Raw genomic sequence first — 22158 nt, forward strand, 5'->3', positions numbered from 1 at the left:
AAATGCTTAATTTTTTACGGCGCGTTAAAGACACCACATGAATGAACAAGCTGGCGTCATAATAGAATGGCAAACTTGCGTCAGTAATTTGGAGTAATTTGATAATTGTTGCGTCGTCTCATTGGTGAAATTGGTAGAGCTACAGTACTTTTGGCATCGCTGGCAAAAAAGTAATAGCTCTAATATGGAGAATAAAGAGGAAAAATATAATGACTTTTGTGTAGCCCAAAGTAGCGGAGTAAGAGTAGAATTTTTTTTCCTCACATTTTACTCAAGTAAAAGTAAAAAGTATGGCTTAGTTAACCAACTCTTTGAAGTACATTTTTCTCCAAAAGCTAGTCAAGTAAAAAAATGTAACATCGTTGTTACCCACCTCTGGTAGCCATAGCTAATCGATATGAATGAACAGATGTTGGGTGTGTCAATGCGTAGTCAAATGCTGTCATTGAATGTGAATGGCAAACTATTATAAGCCACTGAAGGAACCTCTTTAAAATTACCTGTTACCTCTTTAAAGTGCGTAAGACAGGAGAAAAAAAGTCAGGAGAAAAAAGTCTCAAATAGCATTATTATGTGAATTAGAATCATATTTTGAGACGATTCGACAATATACAACAATTTGGCAAAGCGCAGATGACGAGAAATTAGTCTTTTAATCTGCCGGTTAGCTACGCCTACCCGTTATAGGGCTCTAGCATCCCCAACAGGTGGATGACGTCAGCGGAGTCACGATTTCATCTGATGTAGTATGCAGCCCATTGAGGGAGAATTATTCACAACGAGGAAAACGCAACGAAGAGAGCCGCAAAATGTCATTGTTTCAGTCTCTTTACTCCAATATTTTTACAGGATATTCTTTTTGTCCAAGTATTTTTCCCCAATAGCTAAATAAATGGCTTGAGAAGGGCCAGTCAGCCCATTGAGGAGGAATTATTCAGAACGAGGAAAACGCGACAAAGAGAGCCGCAAAATGTCATTGTTTCAGTCTCTTTACTCCAATATTTTTACAAGATATTCTTTTTGTCCAAGTATTTTTAGCTAAATAAATGGCATGGTCATGACTAATACCAGTCTTGTGCTAAATGGAATTATATATATATATAATAAAACTGCATTTATTCAAGACGACATGGCAACATTACTCCATAATGGTCAAAACTGTCGACTTCACCTTTACTGTCGCACCTCCCGAACGACATTTTATGACACCTAAATTGGGCTTATGTCATTTCCCTTCCCCCGCTTTGGAGAATGTAAACAAACCAAGAGGCGTGACAGCTAGCCGACATGCTAACCCGAACCGAGTGATGTTTTAAAGTCTTCGAAGCGGAAAATCACACATAACTAGCCCGGATCATTTCACATGACGACTGGGTTGTCGATTGTTTTTGCTGATCAGCAAACCACCTGGCGGAGAGCAATTTACAGCTCATTCCCCTGCTACTATGGACAGGAGAGCTCGCCGAGGACGCAGCTGGGCAATGTTGCTAATGGGTATGATGAGAGCTTTTTACATGCCCATTCATGATCAAACATAAGTCGTCCTTTATTTAAAGAAAGTTTGTAGTGTTTACTTTGTAATCGCTGTATTCGCGGCTATTTTTAACACAAATTTCTGATTGGGTGGAAAATTTGACAGAACACCGGGCACACCAAGAGGGCAAAAGCAGAGTTTAGTGCTCGCCCGGCGGGGGATGTGCGACAAGGCGCCGGTCGTCGGCGGAGTGGACAAGGAGCATATCAGCCACAAAATGCAAGCCACCTCTGTGTTAAAATGATCCCAGTATTTGACATAATACAAAAGACAATGTTTACTCACTTCCTCGTAAGTCCCATGGTCCCACAGTAGTAGGGCTTGTTTTGGCCAATATCCACCGGTGAATGGGAACCTTTTGAAACCCTAGAAAGGGGCACACACCTCTCCCTCATACAACAAGGTTTTTTCTGCAGCCGTTTGGCTGGTGTGATGCGAAAAATAAACGTATTAATCCGCAAAATCAGCTTCTTATACAACAGTACGGTTTGTATAGTGAAGAGGACTCCTTCCTCCGTACACGTCACAGCGCCCTCTTTCTCAACTTGAGACTGTTGCCGGAAGTCACTCATTTTCATGGCGCGGGATTAAAAAAACTGAATAAATATAGCGATCGCTTCCACACACATCCAAGCGGTTTATTTCATTCAGGAGCATAAAATACCGCGTGTATTATGAAATAAACATGCGTTTTCGCGTCACAGGCACTTTAATCCTCAAGGTTCCATGCGTGTTTGTTTTCGTAAAACTCCAATAACGACATGTTCAAAGCCAACAATTTATTTCCCTAAGTACCTGACAGAGGAGTCTACGCAGCATGCTGGGTCAGAATGCTACTCCTGTCCAAGCCCTAAACATGATCGTGTAAGACTGACTAAGACTGACTTGCAAGCGATATTGTAATTGTTAGAAACTGGGGATAGACTTGAGCTCTTGTTATTGGTCGAAAGTCTATTAAATTCCTGGCCATTATTGCCAGATAGGGAGAATGTTGTTCTAGACATCTGCTGTCGGCTTGGCGTGATTGCTGGACACCCCCACGTGTGTCCTCCGACCTGATGAACGGTGCCCTTTGCTTCCCTGTCTGCCTTAAAGTGATTGTGTTCGAGATGTCATGTTGTCTTTTGCCGCCCTTTCACCCTTCTGTTATTCATGAATGGTCCAAAGTGGTATGACATCAACAGGGCCCCCCTGCTTAAAGAAAGTCTCAACTTTCTTATAGCAGATGCATTTGTGTTGTCACTTTTAAATGTTAATACCAGTTATTAAATGTTACTATTCTTTACTGTATTAACTCATTGGCCGCCATTGAAAGCAATAGACGTCCAATCCACTGGATCTGGGAGAGCTGACAGCGAAAGAACGAGCGCTCATTCGCTACCAGCCCTCCCAGTTCCAATGGATTGGACGTATGCTAGTGGTAAACAAATTTGAATTCACTTCAGAAAGATGAAAAGAGCCACATGTTTGTGGCATGTTTGCAAAACGTCTATTGCCATCAATGGTAGTGAAAGCGCTAAAATATAAGCCGTTCGACCTTTATCACACCATGTAACAATGAGATGTGATGCCTTCTAAAAGAGATGTGTTGATTTTATCGCCACAATTCAATATACCGTAATTTTCGCACTATAAGGCGCACCTGACTATAAGCCGCAACCCACCAAATTTGGCACGAAAACTGCATTTGTTCATAGATAAACTGCACCGGACTATAAGCTGCACGTCCTCACTGTATTATTGGATATTCACACCAAAAGATATTAACTGGTAACATAAGCGGCTCGGACAATGAAAGAATGATACTATCTGACAGCGGCATCACATGACTGTCATAAGACCTAATAAACCACCATGAAGGTTTGAATCAATTGGCTGCAAAGCTTTATTGCTTCAAGAAGCTTCATTTGGCTATCACTGCTCCCTTGTGAGAGACAGTCAACCTCTGCTGCCACCTGCTGCCAACACTGTTATTGTCCAACATGCCTCCTAGCATGCATTGCAGCGCTGCAGATGTAAATAACAGTCAAATTTCATGTTCTTTGGTAATTATTTCTTCAATTACTGTTCCGCTTGTTTCATCAATTTTTAGTTATGGTATTTGGTAACACTTTATTTGACAGTGGCGCCATAAGACTATCATTAGACAATCATAATTATGACATAACACTATCATGAGCATTAATGAATGCTTATAACAAATGTCATTTAGTGTTATCTGGCAAATTATTTCAATTTTGAATGGATGTTAAAGATCCAAGCTAGAAATAATGGAGTTAGTGACATAATTTGCCAGATGACACCTACTGACATAAGCATTCAGTAATGCCCACGGTAGTGTCATGTTATATTTATGACGGTCTTATGACAGTCTTATGACAAATGAAGTGTTACCTATTAACCCAAGTAAATCAACAAAAAAACCGCACTGGACTATAAGCCGCAGGATTCAAAGTGAAGGAAAAAAGTAGCGGCTTAAGTCCAAAAATTACGGTATATGATTTAAAAATGATGAAGTCATACTCACCTCAGCAGTAGTGTTCCAAGCAACATGGTGCCATGGGCGACAAGACGCATTGGCAATAAAAGATAAACAAATGAATAAATAAATAACACTTGCAAAAAAAAAAAAAAAAACAGTTCACCCACAAAAAAACAGCAAATGAAGTATACCAAGCACAACCCAACAACCAAAACATAGTATTTGCTAAGAATGTAATGTTTATTAACACTATTAAACCAGTTAAAAATGCATAACAATGAATACGTTCATAATCTGCTGGGTGATGAGACTAGGGTCGGTGGTGAAATTATCGCATCACAGGAAAAAGTGAAACGGGTAGATAGCCCGCTAGCAAAATGATTTCATTATTATTTAAAGATTTATTCCGAACAGTTTTGTTTGTAATTTTTTGAATACTGCTATCATCAAATATTATTTGAATATTTTTCTTGACGCCCTTTTGGACGCAGCTGCGCCCTTAGGTAGTTGCCTAGCTCGCCTTATGGGCGGCACGGGTGTGAAGGGCGCCAATTATTATACTAGACAATGACTCGCGTGCACGCACTCCTGGCAATTTGCCGCCCAACCCGACCCTTCCAGGAAATGCCATTGCACCTCAGAAACTTTCACTTCAATATTTGCTCTGTTAGCAAGTCCATCATATCCATTGAGAAAAACTTGAAGTGATCCAAAGTAGCCAGTTTTGAGTAGATTCAACCATTTTTTGTCTATGTTTAAGCCAAAAAAATACTGACAGATGGCTTTTAACTTTGTGCATGCACGGTTATTAATATTTTACATTGTTGAGGTAAAGTGGAGATCAGTTGTTTTCAAACAGTTGCGAATTAGCCTAGTCTCTGCTGCGCTCATTCAGGCTGTATCAACAGAGGTTATAATGGCTTCGAGTCAAGAGCAAAGTGCTGTGTGAGTGTTCCAAAATGGCAAAGTGGAGCTGGGGGAACAATTCACGGTGTGACGGCTCATCTGGAGCTGAACTGCTTTGTGCTTCCATTCAGGGACACCAGGCGAAGGAGGTAACTCTCGAGGGAAATGTTGGTGCTCCGGGCTGCCGCACAGATGAGTGTGTGAAGGACATAAGCATGAAAGCTATAACACAAGCGTGTTTGAAGGAGACATTTGTTGTAGCTAGCAGACATTTTACTAAAATAACCTAAGATAAGAATGATAAGAAAAAGTCACTTTAATATGAATTCAGATTATTCTTTCTATATATATTTCATATGCTTTAAGTTCATTGCTGAAAACATGCAAGAACTGAGAACTACAGTATATAGTATTGAATCGTGCAGCTATATAAGACCGACCTGGTGATGCCAATCAACGTGGTTCCTCTCAGTCCCTTTAAATTTGGCATAGACATATGCATGCAAACAATTTAGCTCTTAGTTAATAACACAATAGCAGTTTATCACTTAAAATCAATCATTGTGAATCTTAGACAATAGATATAATAGTTTAGATAATACAGGGTTTGCCCGGTTCCCGATTCCCATCCCTAGTCCCGTTAATACCTTTATAAAGTCTATGCCTTGTTAAATGTGCTTTTTTCCAAGTTTTACGAGCTGTGGGAAACTCAAAAAATGACTCTCATACCTCTCCTTGCTACGCTAAATGGTACCTCGATGTGCGTTTGCGTAGAAATGTAGTTAACGAGCAACACCAAAAAAAAACGATTCACCTTCTCACCGAAACTAGTAAACTTTTTACATGGCTATTAAAATGAACTATTCCTTGAAATGGGTCCGTTACCAGAAGGACTATTATTGTTGTGGTAATGTAGTACGTATGAAAAAAAATGCAAAAAAAAATCTCATTTGTCATTATATGATGCAATTTCGCCGTGGCACGACATGGTGAGGCTGTCCAACTCCAATGCAGCCCACCACCACAGCTTCAAAAATCCTAGGGGAAACCCTGTAATGTGTCAGGGGAGTCTGAAATAAACTATTTTCTTTCATTTTTTTCTTTATAGTCTTCAAAAACAATGCGGCAGGGAGGTAGAAAGATGTTTTTTTCTGTTTGAAAATAAATTATACAGTGCGCGCATTCCTGCAGAAACACAATGTAACAAGGTGGGCCAAATCAATACCAGTTCACAAAAAAAAAAAAAAGCTTCACAGAGAAGCTTGAATGGTCTTGTTTTTAAAATGCCACGATAACTACGCAGGTTTGATTTTTGCCAGCAGTCTTTTGTACAGTATTTTAAAAATCCAACACCACGTAAAGTTTTTAGTCCTGGAAGAAAACATCAGCTGAACCTATTAGTGTCTCAAAAAGGTTGAACTTTGACGCTTTATTCCCCCCTCACAATAAAAGTGCGCTTATCTTGCATTTGTTTTTAATCCAACAACAGATCTACTTTCATATCGGCAAGCTTTCACCGCTGAACTTCTTCACTTACTTTAATCATGTGAACAGACTTCAATGCACTCTGAAAGCCTCTTTACGCACTCGAGAAGGAAACAGCCGCCGCCGCTGCCTTTTTTATATGAAGATAAAACGCTGCCTGAAAGCCAATATGTGAGAATAAAACTCTCAAGTACAGCGCCAAACTTAAAGCCTCTCCGGGTTTGCAGATATGATGCCATCAAATGTAAAAATCTTTTCATTTCACATTCTCTAAGTTAAAGTATTAGTTTTGGAGTGAGGAAAAAAACAATCCCTCAGGATGTTTTTTTTTTTTTTTTGCCTCAGAAACAGATGTCCCAGCCCAATACAGACATCTATCTACAGCAGATCATTTAACACTGGTAATTAAACAATCTATTTCTGGGCATGAACGTAACAGTACAGTGAACCCCCACTGATTTGTATTTTACGATTATATAAAAACAGAACTGACGTGAAATCCACTTTAGAGTTCCAAAACCACCGACAATAGATAAACTCATTGGCTGTCATTGAACTGAATGATGGATGACAGTGAATTAGTTAAAATCAGCAGTTGGGATATGATATGAAACCTTTTTCATTTTTTTTAGAAAGGAAATAAAGCATTAATTGGATTGACATTATCTCTTACAAGAAACTGTCCCAGTTTTGGTATGACATGATATTGCAGTACTAATCACAACAACAACAAAATCAGGTTCCACTTTGCATTTTTCGATCAGTTTAGGACTGTTTTCCAAGTATTTTTGCCATTCAGTAAAACTTTCAATTATTCAGCATCAGTTTTTCACTTCACAACTCACAGTCAATCTGCTACTTGCATTCCCTTGTTGTTTTTACAAGTGCTCTGCTGTATTTATGCATCAGATTTATTTATCTCGTCTTTGTTCCTTTGTTTTGTTGTGTGCTCCCTTGTTTTCGCTGATGATATACACGTCCTGTCAGGACTCCGGCTCTGATCTGCCAAAAAATGAGATGTCGCCATCCCGCACAATGACAGAGAACGTCAAAAACCGTAAACGCAAACAAAATTACCTGCTGATCCCAAAAACATCCATTTATAGGAAGTGAAAATATTGTCAGCCCTCTGCCTCTTCAGCTGTAAAGACTTCCACTGTGACTTTCTTAACAAAGACAACGCAAACACAGCAGAAATGGTGATTGGACTGTGTAATTTGACAAAAAAAAAAAAAAAAAAAAAAAAAAAAAAGCTGATGACTGTCCTACATCTTGAGTCACAGCCACTAGCTTGGGAGCTGACATTTTTTGAGGATAGCCGCACAGTTTGCAGAAAATGTACATTAAAATGAAACGCATCTTATAATACTAGAAACTGAAATCTCTGGACAAAATTACTATGGAGCTTTGCTTTGGGGAGATACAGATCATAGCCCCACCCAAGTTGATTTAGGGACATTTCGGGGACAATATTTGGGGACAGTTTTTTTTGCCATTAGAAATGAATAGGAAATTTGGACATCCATGCCCGTCAATGGCATCGACTTACATATGCGTCAAAGGAATCCAAGTACATTGGCATTAATAGAATCGACATACATGGCCGTCAATGGCATCAATGTCAATGTAAATGCCACTGGAATTGAATGGGAGATTTGGACGTCCATGGCATCAACTTCCATATGTGTCAATGGAATCGGGGACATTTGGGGGACACGTCCTGTTGATATCTGGTCATTTCCTGTTGATTTGGGGATATTGGGTTTTTTTTTCCATTGAAAATGAATGGGAAATTTGGACGTCTATGGCCGTCAATGGCATCAACTTACATATGCATCAATGGAATTCAGGTACATTGGAATCAATGCTACATACTGTACATGGCCGTCAATGGCATTAACCAAAGTAAATGTCATTGGAAATGAATAGGAAATCTGGACTTACATGGCTGTCAATAGCATCGAAATTTTGTCAAAATTTGTAGGACCACATACATTTTGATTTTTTTTTTTCCCGAAAATCGGCAAAAAAATCGGCGTTTGCAGGCGACGGGAAAATTTTTCAAGGTCGTTCGAAAAAGTCCCTGCATCGCGCGAAAATTTTGGTCGTTTCTATAAAAAAAAAAGAAAGACTTTTATTATCTGGACCTTTGCTATAGTAATGCACCATAGAAATTGTACCGGTATATGTATTTCATAGGGAGGTTTGACTTTTGTGGGGGGTGGGGTGGGGAGTCGGAATTAACCGTTTAACTACCCCTAAATACCCCCTAAATCTCAAAATAACTATCCAAAAACAAGTATTATATGTCATATAGATAAAAGTACACAATATTAGATACTGTACTTACCACCAATGCTGAGAGGTGACTGGACGACACAGTAGACCCTTTCAGACAGTCCCAGGATTTAAATGGGTAGCCCTTATATCTGAATAAGATATCAGTCTTAATAGGACTGTACGATATAGGTAAAAAAATGACATTGCAACTTTTTAGAGGTTTACGATATATTGCGATATATATTTTGATATTAAAAGTAAAAGAATTTTCACCAGACCACTTGAATAGCTCTGTTTGTGAAGACTTTTGTTGACTCACTATGATCACATTGTACTCAATAGAAATGTCCAGATCGGATCACATGATCGGAAATTGCGCCATTTTTCAGGGGATCAGAATCGGGTGAAAAGGATTTGGTTTCATGTTTTTTTGTTTCATGCTTGTACAGCCTCTAACCCTCCCTCCTTCGAAGCAGTGCGACCTAACTGTTTTTCTTCGTCACCAGTGCAGCCGGCGTTTGATACTTGAAGTTAATGATAATTGACAGGTTTGTAGCTTTGATCTGGCCAGAGACACCTAGGTAGCTTCATGATCAAATGCAAAACTGTGTTAATCATCGTTAAGCTTGTTAGACATTCTGAAGTGAGCAACTCAATCACAGTGGAAGTGAGACGCTGTTCTCGGCAGCGTGGGCCGGTATCGGATCGGAACTCTGTATCAGCAGATTCTTAAAATCATGTGACTCGGACTCAGGTGCAAAATTATGCGATTGGGGCATCCCTAGTATTCAAATAATGCCGTTTAATCCAGGCTAAGGGGGTTTATCTGTGAATAATATCAAGACTGGTGTATATAAAAGGGATCCAGGAAGCCATGTCTCTTCGCAATTGCTGCTTTTATGAAAAAAAACTAAATTTTACATTAAAAAACAAACAAAAAAACAATCGCACATCCATTGTGCAACCCTACTTGATGCTCTATTAGAGACCCGATCGCAGACACCCCGCAACTCACTCATAGCCAAAGACACACAAGCAGATGAAAAACGGACTGCATTGGTGGGTTTCCGCTACTTAGTAACGCGTTACTGGCAACACTGTTCAACATGACTATAGTACTAGAGCCTTGACAGGCCCTAAATGACAAAAATAGGTTAATGGAAATAAATTGCTAAATGCGAAGCGCATTCATTTTGCAAGTCACAAACAATTCTCTCACAAGTCAGCTTGAGAGTGGCTAATTAAATTCTTTGCTCACAGAGGATGAAACGCGGTTGACAAGGTGACTATCTGGTGCTTCTTGATGAATAGCTTGACTTTCTATCATTTACTTTCTTTCATTCCATCTTATTCACATCGAGGTTGAGGTTCATTGGTTTTCTCGCCCGGCAAAGGCAAATATGTTTTTGAGGTCTTAAACATGTTACAACATGACAGAACTGCCAAACAATTTTCAAGGAACTGAGAAGCTGAAAAGACCGCCTTGCAACGACATCACGCGAAGGTGATGACTTTTCAAAATGGAACATTGGGCCCCCCCTGCCGCCTCTGCTTCCCTTTTCAGCACCTCCTTTGCTGTCTCAGCTTGGCAAACTTTGATCAGCATGAAGCTGCCATCCTTTACTCAGACAAGGTCAGGCCAACCAGAAGCGATGTTTGAAAACGTCGCCAGCTGTTGGCGAAAACTCAAGATACAGGAGGTGGGGGCTTCAAAGTGATCCGAGTCAAACACTGCCTCGTTTATGGGGAGAAGCAGCTCTGTTCATTGGAGTGTCCCCAGGTTGTCAAAGCTGCCCCCAGTAGACAATAACGCAACTCGGCTTGTATGCAAATATGTGGTCCACTGTGACTTCAGCAGCAAGCAGTGCCTTCTTGTGCAACGGCTTATGTCCTTGCTGCTGACAATAAGTGTCTGAACAGGATAAGTGGCAAAAAATATGTATGGCTGGATGGCACATCTTACCTAATGCCACTCATGGGTTATACATTAATTGTAGGGCTGCAGCTATCGAATATTTTAGTAGTCGATTAATCGATGGACTAGTTAGTTCGAATAATCGAGTAATTGGATAAGAAACCTTGAAAATTAAAATACCTGAGCTGAGCCTCAAACGGTATAAAAAAAAATTTAAATGAGGATCGATGTACAACAAAAGAACTGGCTAACTTACATAGAAAAAGTTCGCTAACTTAAATGCTATAAAATGCTAATGTTTTTTTACAATGCTCTTAACAAATGTTTCAGACATATATTCCCACAAAAAAGGCTAAATATACCTATAAACTAAATCATGAATGCATTAAAAAACATTAGCTCAAACAAAAACTTAGCTTTTGTTGGTCTTAACAGGGAGCAGTTGGATTAAGCCATGTGAAAAGAGGCAGACCAGAGGGCAGTGTATCCACCCTAATCAATAAAACTAAATGCAAACACTTTCAAAATTAACCATTGCAACGCGACTTTAATTAAATACTCGAGGCAACACAATTTTATTCGAATATTTTTTTCTAATGAATACTCGAGTTAATCGATTAATCGTTGCAGCACTAATTAATTGTGACATTTTTATTGGAGAATAAGCAGTTGTCCATAAGTGCTGAAATACTAAATACTTGTACAGTTGGGCAAATAAGTATTTAGTCAACCACTAATTGTGCAAGTTCCTTCCCACTTGAAAATTTTAGAGAGGCTGGTAATTAAACCTCAAACATGAGAGACAGAATGTTGGGAAAAAAATAACAGAAAATCACATTGTTTGATTTTTGAAGAATTTATTTGCAAATCATGGTGGAAAATAAATTTGGTCAATACCAAAAGTTCATCTCAATACTTTGTTATGTACCCTTTGTTGGCAATAACAGAGGACAAACGTTTTCTGTAACTCTTCATAAGCTTTTCACACACTGTTGCTGGTATTATGGCCCATTCCTCCATGCAGATCTCCTCTAGAGCAGCGATGTTTTGGGGCTGTCGTTGGGCAACACGGACTTTCAACTCCCTCTACAGGTTTTCTATGTGGTTGAGATCTGGAGACTGGCTATGCCACTCCATGACCTTGAAATGCTTCTTACGAAGCCACTCCTTTGTTGCCCTGGCTGTGTGTTCATATTTCTCAATACATGGCCCCATTCATTCTTTCCTTTACACGGATTAGTCGTCCTGGTTCCTTTGCAGAAAAACAGCCCCAAAGCATGATGTTTCCACCCCCATGCTTAACAGTGGGTATGGTGTTCTTCGGATGCAATTCAGTATTCTTTCTCTTCCAAACACGAGAACCTGTGTTTCTACCAAAAAGTTCTATTTTGGTTTCATCTCACCATAACACATTCTCCCAGTCCTCTTCTGGATCATCCAAATGCTCTCTAGCGAACCGCAGACGGACCTGGACATGTACTTTCTTCAGCAGGGAGACACGTCTGGCAGTGCAGGATTTGAGTCCCTGGCGGCGCATTGTGTTACTGATAGTATGCTTCTTTACTGTGGTCGCAGCTCTCTGTAGGTCATTCAGTCGGTCCCCCCGTGTGATTCTGGGATTTTTGCTCAACGTTCTTGTTATAATTTTGACGCCACAGGGTGAGATCTTGCATGGAGCCCCACATCGAGGGAGATTATCATTGGTTTTACCTATTGCAAATTCAGTCTTCCCAGCCTGGTGCAGGTCAACAATTTTGTCTCTGGTGTCCTTCGACAGCTCTTTGGTCTTGGCCATAGTGGAGTTTGGAGTGTGACTGACTGAGTTTGTGGACAGGTGTCTTTTATACCGATAATGAGTTAAAACAGGTGCCATTAATTCTGGTAACGAGTGGAGCCTCGTTAGACCTCGTTAGAAAAAGTTAGACCTCTTTGACAGCCAGAATTTTGCTTGTTTGTAGGTGACCAAATACCTTTTTTCCACTCTAATTTGGAAATAAATTCTTTAAAAATCATCCAATGTGATTTTCTGTTTTTTTTTTTCACCTTCTGTCTCTCATGGTTGAGGTTTACCCATGTTTACAATTACAGGCCTCTCTAATCTTTTCAAGTAGGAGAACTTGCACAATTGGTGGTTGACTAAAAACTTATTTTCCCCACTGTACATGGCGGCCATCACAAAATGAAAGAGCTTTTTAAGTTGAAAACGCTTGTAAATAAATGTGGACATCACCAGAATTTCCATCGATATGAACATAGAACAGTTTAGATTCTTGGTTAAAAGCAAAAAAAAACGGCAGTTTTCATTCATTTTATGTAAATATTTCGAGCTAAAATTATGCTTTTGTGTTATCCAATGTGGCTGTGGCCGTCACAAAACAAAAAACTTTTTAAGTCGAAAGTGCATGCGTGGGCCTTTTTTAAATAATAATTACCTTGAATCGTCGACCAAGTCACTCTTGAGACAATACTGCGTGCTTGTACGCAGTAAAACATTCGTCCGGTTTCCTCCCCAAATCTGGCGTTTGAACGCAGCGTGTGTTTGAGTTTATCACAGTAAAAGCCAACTCAGCTCTGCTTAGGTCGGCCCCCAACTGTAAGGTGTGGCGGAATGTTTGTGGGAGTTGTCTTGTCAACTGATAGTGAAGTCTATAAAGCAGTGTTTTTCAAACTTTTCTAAGGCACGGCATGTTTTTACATTGGAAAAAATCTCGCGGCACACCACAAACCAAAAATGTTCCAAAGACTTTCTGTACAGTATATTTAATTTTAAAATAATTTCTCAATATTAATACTTACTCAGTGTGAAACTTGAGCCCGTTTAGATGAACACAAAGCCAATATTCTAGCAGGAATAATCGTCAACAGCTCTGTCTCGCTCTGTAATTATTTTTTTATTGCAGTTAGGTTTGAAAAGCTCAGAATTATTAGACGGGGGATTTTAGCAATGTCTTTAACCGCATCAGGGCCGAGCATCTCACTGACAATAGCTTTGCAGGAAGGTAGTTTTAAGGTCTCTGCCAGTCTTTTTTTTTATTTAGCAACTCAGAGTTACTGGCTTCTTATTTACCTGTGTAGTTTTTCCTAAAAAAAGTTGCCTGTTTCGCTGTGTTTTTACGAAGGCGAATAAATTAGTCCATTGACTAGTTTTGAAATGAAGGGTGTTTCGTTTGGAGATGACGTTTAGGATAGCTGCTCGTGTCGTATTCAAGAACTGCTCGGATTTCTGGCCGTAAGCCATTTTGCTGTCCTCGACAATCTGTTGGAATAAAACACGGGGAGGATTGGCGGTCGTCACTTATGGATAAAATGGAAAGGACACTTTCGTGTATATTGACTGTAGACGAATCTGATCAATTGATGTACTGTAGACGTGCTGTGGTCCACATTGTCGCGGACAGCAAGGTTGCTGATGGCTAGAAATCCGAGCAGTTTTTGAATGCGACACGAGAGATACTTCGTTCATCTGGACACGACTGCAACTTTCTATCTAATCCTTCCTTCCTACTGCAACTCGGCCCGTCAAATTAAAAAAATATATATATATTTTTTTTTAAATAGCGATATAAGATAATTTCTCGCGGCACATCTGACGATCTTTCACGGCACACTGGTTGAAAAACACAGCTATGAAGGTACTAATTTTTTTTTTTGTATAAATGTTTAGGAATAATAATTTGGACATTTGAAATGAGAAAGTTTTTCTTGCGTAAGTCATAATTTTACAAAAATAATGATAGAACATTACAGAAAATGGCTTTGGTGTTAAATAGCAGCTTGTCAAAGCCTCCCGGTGAGTCGTCTCGTGTCCTTCCTGCCGATAATAAGCGCCTGTCCGCTTCCTGCTCTGATTGGGTAAGCGACATGCTCGCTGTGTCCCGGTGGCCTCTGAAGCCAATCCTCTTTACTTCCCTCCAGGGTTACCATTTGAATGACCTGATCAATTTCTAATCAAGAAAGGCCAGGAGGTTTTCTCGCTTCGTAATGTACTTTGCTACAAATCTTGCCTACGAGGGGGGCGTCTTGTTAAGCGGAAAAGGGCAGGTAGACTCTTTCTAGGGATCACTTTGCCTTGTATTACACCCTCCCTGTACTGTGTTGATAGTGCCATATCTTCACTTGGAATCTGCTGTCAGCTAAATATAGACATATAGCAATTCTGAAAGCCCAAACATCCCGGTGAAAGATCCTGTTTGGATGCAGGGGGGCGAAATGAAAACCCCCAGGCGCTGTGCATCTATCTAGGGAACATTTCTCCTTCCACCTTTTATTGTGGGAATTCTGGCAGCGGAGAAAATACTGGCTTCATAAAAGTCGCATAACCCATTTTTCAACCTGTAGTCTATTGGCCAGCACCAAATGCGAAATGAGGCAGTGCATTGATACTGTGTCGAAGCTGCAAAAGTAGTGGCAAAAGTACTGTACATTCTAAAAAAAAAAAGAAAAATGACAGTCATTGCTTTACGTCAGCATAAAAAGCTGGATTGTGTGGTTTATTACCATAATTTCCCGAATATAATGCACACTTTTTTTTCCCTAAAATCAACTTGTAAAATCATGGTGCGCATTATAAACAGGTACATGGATGGAGACAGAAATATATATATATATATTATATATATAAACCGATTTTTTTTTTTATTGACACGGCCAAGTTGTGTTGAAGAAACGAATGATGCGATCCGTTGCCGACCATTAGGTTACGTGACGTCACCATTTTGTTTCGGTAATACTTCACTCTAATCGGCCGAATGATTTCGTCTGTGTTAAATTCTGCTTTTTTCACTCCTCATAAAGCACAGAATTTAGTTTCTTGAACTCATTTGAGTCAACGTTTATTGCAGCTCCGCAACTCGGACCATAACAAACGTAACAACACAGACTTCCTGTGTGTGTCCGTCAACTATATCTGTCCCTCGGGGAAACTCAAACTCAAATAACAATAGTTCCTATTGTCACTGTCGTGTCGACAGCGATGAGCTCTCTCGGGTTTCCGACTTACGTTCTCACTTTTATTGTACCGCATCAATCCATGAAAGAAACATTTAGTCATCATGATGAAACGAGCCAAGTTATACAGCAGCCTTTAAAAGAAAAGTCACATCTGTTTTGTTTTCTCCTAAATTCTGGTAAGTTGGAGAAGTTGTCAAATCATATTATTACCGTAAATATTGTCAGTTTATGGTAATGTTTTGAACTACCAATATGCTATGCTTGAGCTGTGTTTCACCAGTCAGTAAAATGACATTTCTGTATCTGCACACGAGCTCAGTTTTCTTGTATTCTTCTATTCATTGGTGTTAAAATTAGGGTGCGCGTTATAAACGAGTACAATAATTTTCCTTAGATTTTACAAGTAAATTTGGGGTGCACATTATACATGGGTGCGCCTTATATTCAGGAAATTACAGTAATTGTTCTTTCTTTAACTCATTTGCTCCCAAAAATGTATAAATATGTTCTATTTTTAATTGTTTTAGTGTCTCAAAGACGTATTTATGCCACTGGAGGACAGTAGCGCATTTGGTAAGACCCGCAACCCGATTCATCGGAACGAACGGCTGGGCCGCACGGCCAGGGCGCCAGTGGAAGATGACCGAATGGACGTCCAGGATGCCAGTCGGCGGACGACTGAGCAGAACGACCGGAACCACCAGTGCAGCGGACGATGCCGTTGAGTCCGTGCTGCTCGCCGAGCAGATCCCGTGCCACCGTGCTCGGCCACTCGCGTCCCCCGCACCCTCCAGTGTCTCGCGACTCAGCCGGAAATGCGCATGGCCAAACCAGTTCCTCAGGCAAACTCCGCGACGAGGCAGTGGTCACCACAAAAGACTAAAAAGACTAAAAAAAATTCATCTTGATGAGTCAGGCGATGAGGAAAAAATTTACCTCGGCTGTCGTGGCCACAACAGCGTCATCTCTGTGTTCAATAGTTTAGTTACGTGTAAATAAATTGTTACTTTGCTATCAAAAGCTCAATTTGTCTTGTTGTTTATGTTATTTTGTAGAAAAAAAACATTACTCAGATGTTTGGGATGTAACTAAAACAAAAAATAGCTGCATCAAAGTCAAAGTTATGTTTGAAATGAATGCTTTTACAAAAAGCTCAATTTCTGTTTTTTCATCAGAAATTGGAAAATTGCTCAAACTAAGCTATTTTCTAATGCTGATTTCTAAAGAATGGAAAAGATATGAACTAACTTTTTTTCCTGCTGAAAGAGCGTCTAATCTTTCTTTTGGTGGGTTCCATGTTTATATAGCAATAGAACAGAATTCTCTGTGAGCCTTGCAAAATCAGTCAAAATACAGTAAAACGGCCGGGAGCGAAGGGGGTTTCACCGGTGAAAATGGCTGGGAGTGAATGAGTTAATTTAGTGACATTCATTCTGTTTCCTCGCGTAAACTAACGAAAGTGCATTAAATAAATCAAATGATACCAGCAAACTACGACCAAAAGTAATTAAAGTGAATCTTCTTAGTAGTGGTAAAATAAAAATGTCCTTGTGTGTGCTGTCACCAAACTAAATGTCCCTTTGTTTGCATTTTAGGTTGATGATTAAATGAACTGATAACCCATCAGCTTCTGACCTCATTGATTCCACGACGTGGGACCAGTGCGAGCTGAATGAATCTCATTATTCTGAACAAACGGACAGCATCATATCCATGGATTTGATCAAGAATTATCAGCAAAGATGAGCTATGAAGATGTGAAAATCAAACCACAGGAGAACTTGTCGGCCGAGCACAGAATTGGTTCTTCAGCCCGATAGAATGAACCCGACGCTGCTTTTTTCCTCAGAGCACTCAAAGTTCCAGACCCATTGACTCCAACCGTGACAGTATGACGCTCCCTAAACGCAGGAAGACGTTAGCTCTTCTGTTGTTTGCGCTATTTTTCGCCTTGACATTCACGACCTTCCTCTTCAGCTTCACCTTCCAAGAGCCTTCCAGCCACTTCTTCAAACACGCCTTCCACTTGGCGGTTTCCTCCAAGGGCCCGTGCGCCTGCAGGCAGTGCATGACAGAGGCGGAGGGTGACACTTGGTTCTTGGACCGCTTCAACCAGTCCGTCCATCCACTGATGACCAGGGACAACAGTGCCCTCTCGGACGAAACATTTAAATGGTGGCAGGTACAAGGAGAAACTTGATGTTCGTGTTTTCTAGCACTACATCCTAATTGGGTCACAGTCACTGGCACTTTCTGGCATGTGCGATACAAGTAGCCAGACTGGGGGCGGAAACCCACCAGTGCAGTCTGTTTTTCATCTGCTTGTGTGTCTTTGTCCATGAGTGAGTTGAGGGGTTGCTGCAGTTGGGTCTATACCAGTAATAGAGCGTAAAGTATAGGCCTGCACAATATATCTTTTGAACATCACCATCACAATACGCGCAATAGTTCCATCGCAGGATGTGCGATTGTTTTTTTGTTTATTTGTTTCATTAAAAAGGTATTTTTTCTTCATTAAGCAGCAATTGTGCAGAGACATGGTTTCCTGGATCACTTTTATGAAAACCAATCTTCATCAGTCACAGATAAACTCCCTTAGCCTGGATTAAACGGTATCATATGAATACTAGATATGTGCCAATCGCATATTTTTCCACCCGGGTCCGAGTCACCTGATTTTGAGAATCTACTAAAAACAACAACCGATCCGAAAGCAAAAAAGACGTTAACACTTGTCAGGTACAAGACTGAGGAACCTGTTGCGTACCGCGAACACATAATTTTTTTGATGTTGGCAGGCAAAGAAAACAATCGGAACACTTTACAATAAGGGTCCCTTAATTAACATTTGTTAATGCATTTTTAGACAATAATGTTTAAGTAACATTACAATAATTAACATAATTGCTCATCTAACATTTATTTATATATTAATTGAGTTAATGCATTAGCTAATGCATTAGTAAAAACATTAGGTAATGGGTTTTTTTGCTTTTAACCAAGAATCGAGACTGTTTTACATTCATATCTATAAAGAATTCAGGGATTTAACCCTTTATTGCCAAATGTATCAGATTTGATACACCTAAAATTTCATAATTTTGAGACTAATTCAGAATTTTGACAATTGTTTTTGGGGAAAAAAAAAAAAATGATGAATGCAAGTCAACACATGCGTCTGAAAGTTCCATGAGAACAAGAAACAGGATTTAGCAAGGGTCATAGATATTAGAACGCTTATTACACATATTCATTTTGACTTTTCTTTTTACAAATTTGAAAAAAAGGTTTTATTAAGACCTTATTTTTCAAATGTTGTGATTCTCTGACAATTGCGTCATATTGCAGGAATTAAAGGGTTAAGCATCTATTCAAAAGAATTTTCATCGTCAAATGTTCTTTGTTGTGATAAGGCGGGACCACACTGGCTAAAAGACTAGCATCACATTTGACATATTTACATAAAATAAATGCTAACTGCCCGGTTTTTTTGCTTATTGCCAAAAATCGAGACTGTTTTACGTCCATATCTATAAATTCAGGGATTTAAGCATTTATTCACATGAATTGTCATCGTAAAAAGCTCTTTGCTCTTGTTAAGGCGGCGCCACATTGGCTTAAAGACTAGCATCACATTCGACATACTTGCATAAAATAAATAATAGCTAACTAGCCTGTTTTTTTGCTTTTAACCAGGAATCGAGACTGTTTATGTTCATGTCTATAAAGAATTCAGGGATTTAAGCATTTATTCAGAAGAATTTTTAACGTAAAAAGCTCTTTTTTCTGTGTTCCCACTCGGTCAGCTTTGACGGAGATAGACTCCCTATGAATCAGCCCTGCGGCCCGTGTACTGTAAATTATGAAGTCTATGCGCGAACTTCACAGCGCTGCATGAATCAATCATCATTTAACTTGTTGTTCAGTTGCTGTGGCAACTCATTGTGTGTAAGTGAGCAGCTTGAGTGGATGAAACAAGCCAAGCATTAACAAGCAAAAACAATTCGGTCGGACAGTAACATGTTTAAAACTTATCATAATTATTACATTTGAAGTGCTTAAAAACCATTTATTAAAATACATATAGGGCGGAAAACACAGACAAGACTCAAAAAGCAATTTCTGCTCTTGCACCCTTCTTTGAAATAAACTGCTGTATTTTAAGCCAAAAGAACTGTTGTGTTTGACAGAACAATATGTCTATATGGTGTCATAGCAGATTCATGGCACATTAAGCCCCCGAACTATTTTTAATTTGTCTGTTTTACCCTGGAAACCTCCGTTTACAGACATGGCGCTACCGCTTTTGTTTCAACCCAGCCATAAAAAAAGCGAAAAAAACATGTCTTATATGTATCTCTTTCCAATGCTAAATCTGAATAAATACATTGAATACCTTTAAAAAATTATAATAATAATAATAATTTTTTTTTGGGGAGGGGGACGCTAAATTGTGGTTTTTCACTTATCGCGATCCTTTCCACCCGATTCCGATCCTCTCAAAAATGTAAAACAAAAGTTTATATGTATAAAAAAACAAAAAACAATTGCACGTCCGCTTCATTTGTTTGGCCAAATGAAGCAATGAAGCTTTGCAGCCAATTGGTTTGCACATGTGTCAAAGCTTCATGGTGCTTCATTTACCCTATTGCGCCATCAAGTGGTCTAGAAGCCCAAAAGGTCAACATTGTTAAGAATTCAATGGCTATTTGCTTAAGACAAAGATATGAATGTGCTTGTGTTAGTAATTTAGTATGTGAACAAAATACAACAAGTGCTAAGGGTAATTTGTTATTCATTTTTATTTAGAAACAATAGCTTTCCCACAGTGGCTGTCTTTAAACGGTTTCTTTTTTTTTTTTTTTTGACAATATTTCACCAGCTTTCGAAAATATTCTTTCACATGGCACAGATGAAGCTGGGGTGCAGAGAAATGTGAGTGCCAGTTTATATAAATTTGGGTAGGTATTCTTTTGTGCCTCACAGTACACTAATAGATTGTCCATTCTGTTGATGTTTGGTTCAGCTAGGTAGACACACACTCACATTTATATTAAAGAAGTTTTTCTCCCTTACCTTACTGAAAGCAATCAAATCAAAATGTTCCCATACAGGGGAGGATCGCTTTTTTCGCGCAGGTCCCATCGCAAGCAAAGGACAAGGCTTTAAAAAAGATTGCACTGGTTGCACTGTTGCGCACAGATGTAGCAAGTACAGGAGCCCAAAATCTACAAAATGTGAGATAACAGACGATCGCCATTTCGTTTTGCAACCAATTTATACCTTAGTCTGTCCTGTTTTTGCAATGCGCGCCAAAAGCGTTCACGAGATTCAGCCGGCCGCCGGCGAGGCTTCCTACATCATCATTTCCTGGTTTTGCTGAAATGAGGCGCACCTCGCTACAAGCTTCGTGGAAACGCCCCTCTTATTACTCGACACAAGCTTCGGAACCTCGGCCCATTTCGTCCCATCACTAGTGACTATTGCGCATGCGCACATTGCGATGGCGATGTACAAACGATATATTGTGCAGGCCTATTCGATGGCACTTTCTGGCATGTGCAATACATGTAGCCATACTGAGGGCGGAAACCCACCAATGCAGTCTGTTTTTCATCTGTTTGTGTGTCTTTTTCTATGAGTGAGTTGAGGTGTTGCTGCGGTGGGGTCTATAATAGAGAGGCAAGTGAGCACAACCACGGGTCACAAGGTGAGCTGGAGTTTATCTTGCAAGCAGCTAGTAAAACAATTTGACAAATACACTTTTACACTGACATTCACACTTATTGGATGGACTATTAAATTCAGAACTGGGGAGGCCTACCGCATATTTTATTAACAGAATTAAACAAAGCCCATGTATAACATTTTGCTTTTTCACCAATCAAACCAATCTGAGATTAAGACAGTTTTTCCTTGGCTAGTGTTGGAAAGTGTGAACGTTCGTTTGTCTGTGTATGTGCTCTGGCTAGCGACCACTCCAGGATGTACCTGTCTCCTATATGTAAAGTCAGATGGTCACTGTCAGGCTTCTACTGGCTCGCAACCTAATCAGGATAAGTGGTTTAGAAGATGGATGGATGTTCAACTACTTAGCATATGTTGACCTATAGTGTTATTGAATTATTTTTTTTTCTAAATAGAAGTAGGACTGGCCGCTTCTTTGTTTTCCCCTCATTTTTACCTGTATGTGGCCCTCAGAAGAAAAAGACTAAATTCCTAATTTAAGCCTTGGTGGCGGTATATGCTCCACTGAATGCCATTTTATTTAACATATTGATTTTTTTAACCAACCAATAATGCTCTCTTTTAAATTCAAATTTGTACCTCACCAAAATGAGTTTAGAGGTTTCATAAAATCTGGAATGCAGCCGAGCGTGTCGTCTTCTTCCTGCATTCACCTCACACCGTGTCCAATTAAAGGCCAGAGTAGAGAAAAAAGACGAGCACACACAGGGTTGCCTCCTGTCGCTAGTGATTTGAGCAAACGGCTCTCAGATGTGGCCTCATGAAGCAAATGTCAAGTGTGCCAACAGCTAACTGGAAATGATGCCATGGGTGAGACCTGTTGATGGGCCTGAACTTGACGAAACTGTTTAAAAATGA

General features: G+C 39.7%; 1 protein-coding gene across 1 annotated transcript in view; it reads left to right on the forward strand.

Moving 5' to 3' along the window:
* The window catches only part of LOC130910525 (CMP-N-acetylneuraminate-beta-galactosamide-alpha-2,3-sialyltransferase 1-like), a 151646-nt gene that overhangs the window by 104933 nt on the left and 24555 nt on the right, over positions 1–22158 (forward strand). Inside the window, exon 3 of the mRNA XM_057827914.1 lies at positions 17148–17734. Within this exon, the coding sequence (XP_057683897.1) occupies positions 17444–17734 (291 nt within the window). The 5' untranslated portion in view covers positions 17148–17443. The remainder of the gene's footprint in view (positions 1–17147; positions 17735–22158) is intronic.

The sequence above is a fragment of the Corythoichthys intestinalis genome, chromosome 22 (assembly GCF_030265065.1).
Source record: "Corythoichthys intestinalis isolate RoL2023-P3 chromosome 22, ASM3026506v1, whole genome shotgun sequence".
NCBI classification, from domain to species: Eukaryota; Metazoa; Chordata; class Actinopteri; order Syngnathiformes; family Syngnathidae; genus Corythoichthys; species Corythoichthys intestinalis.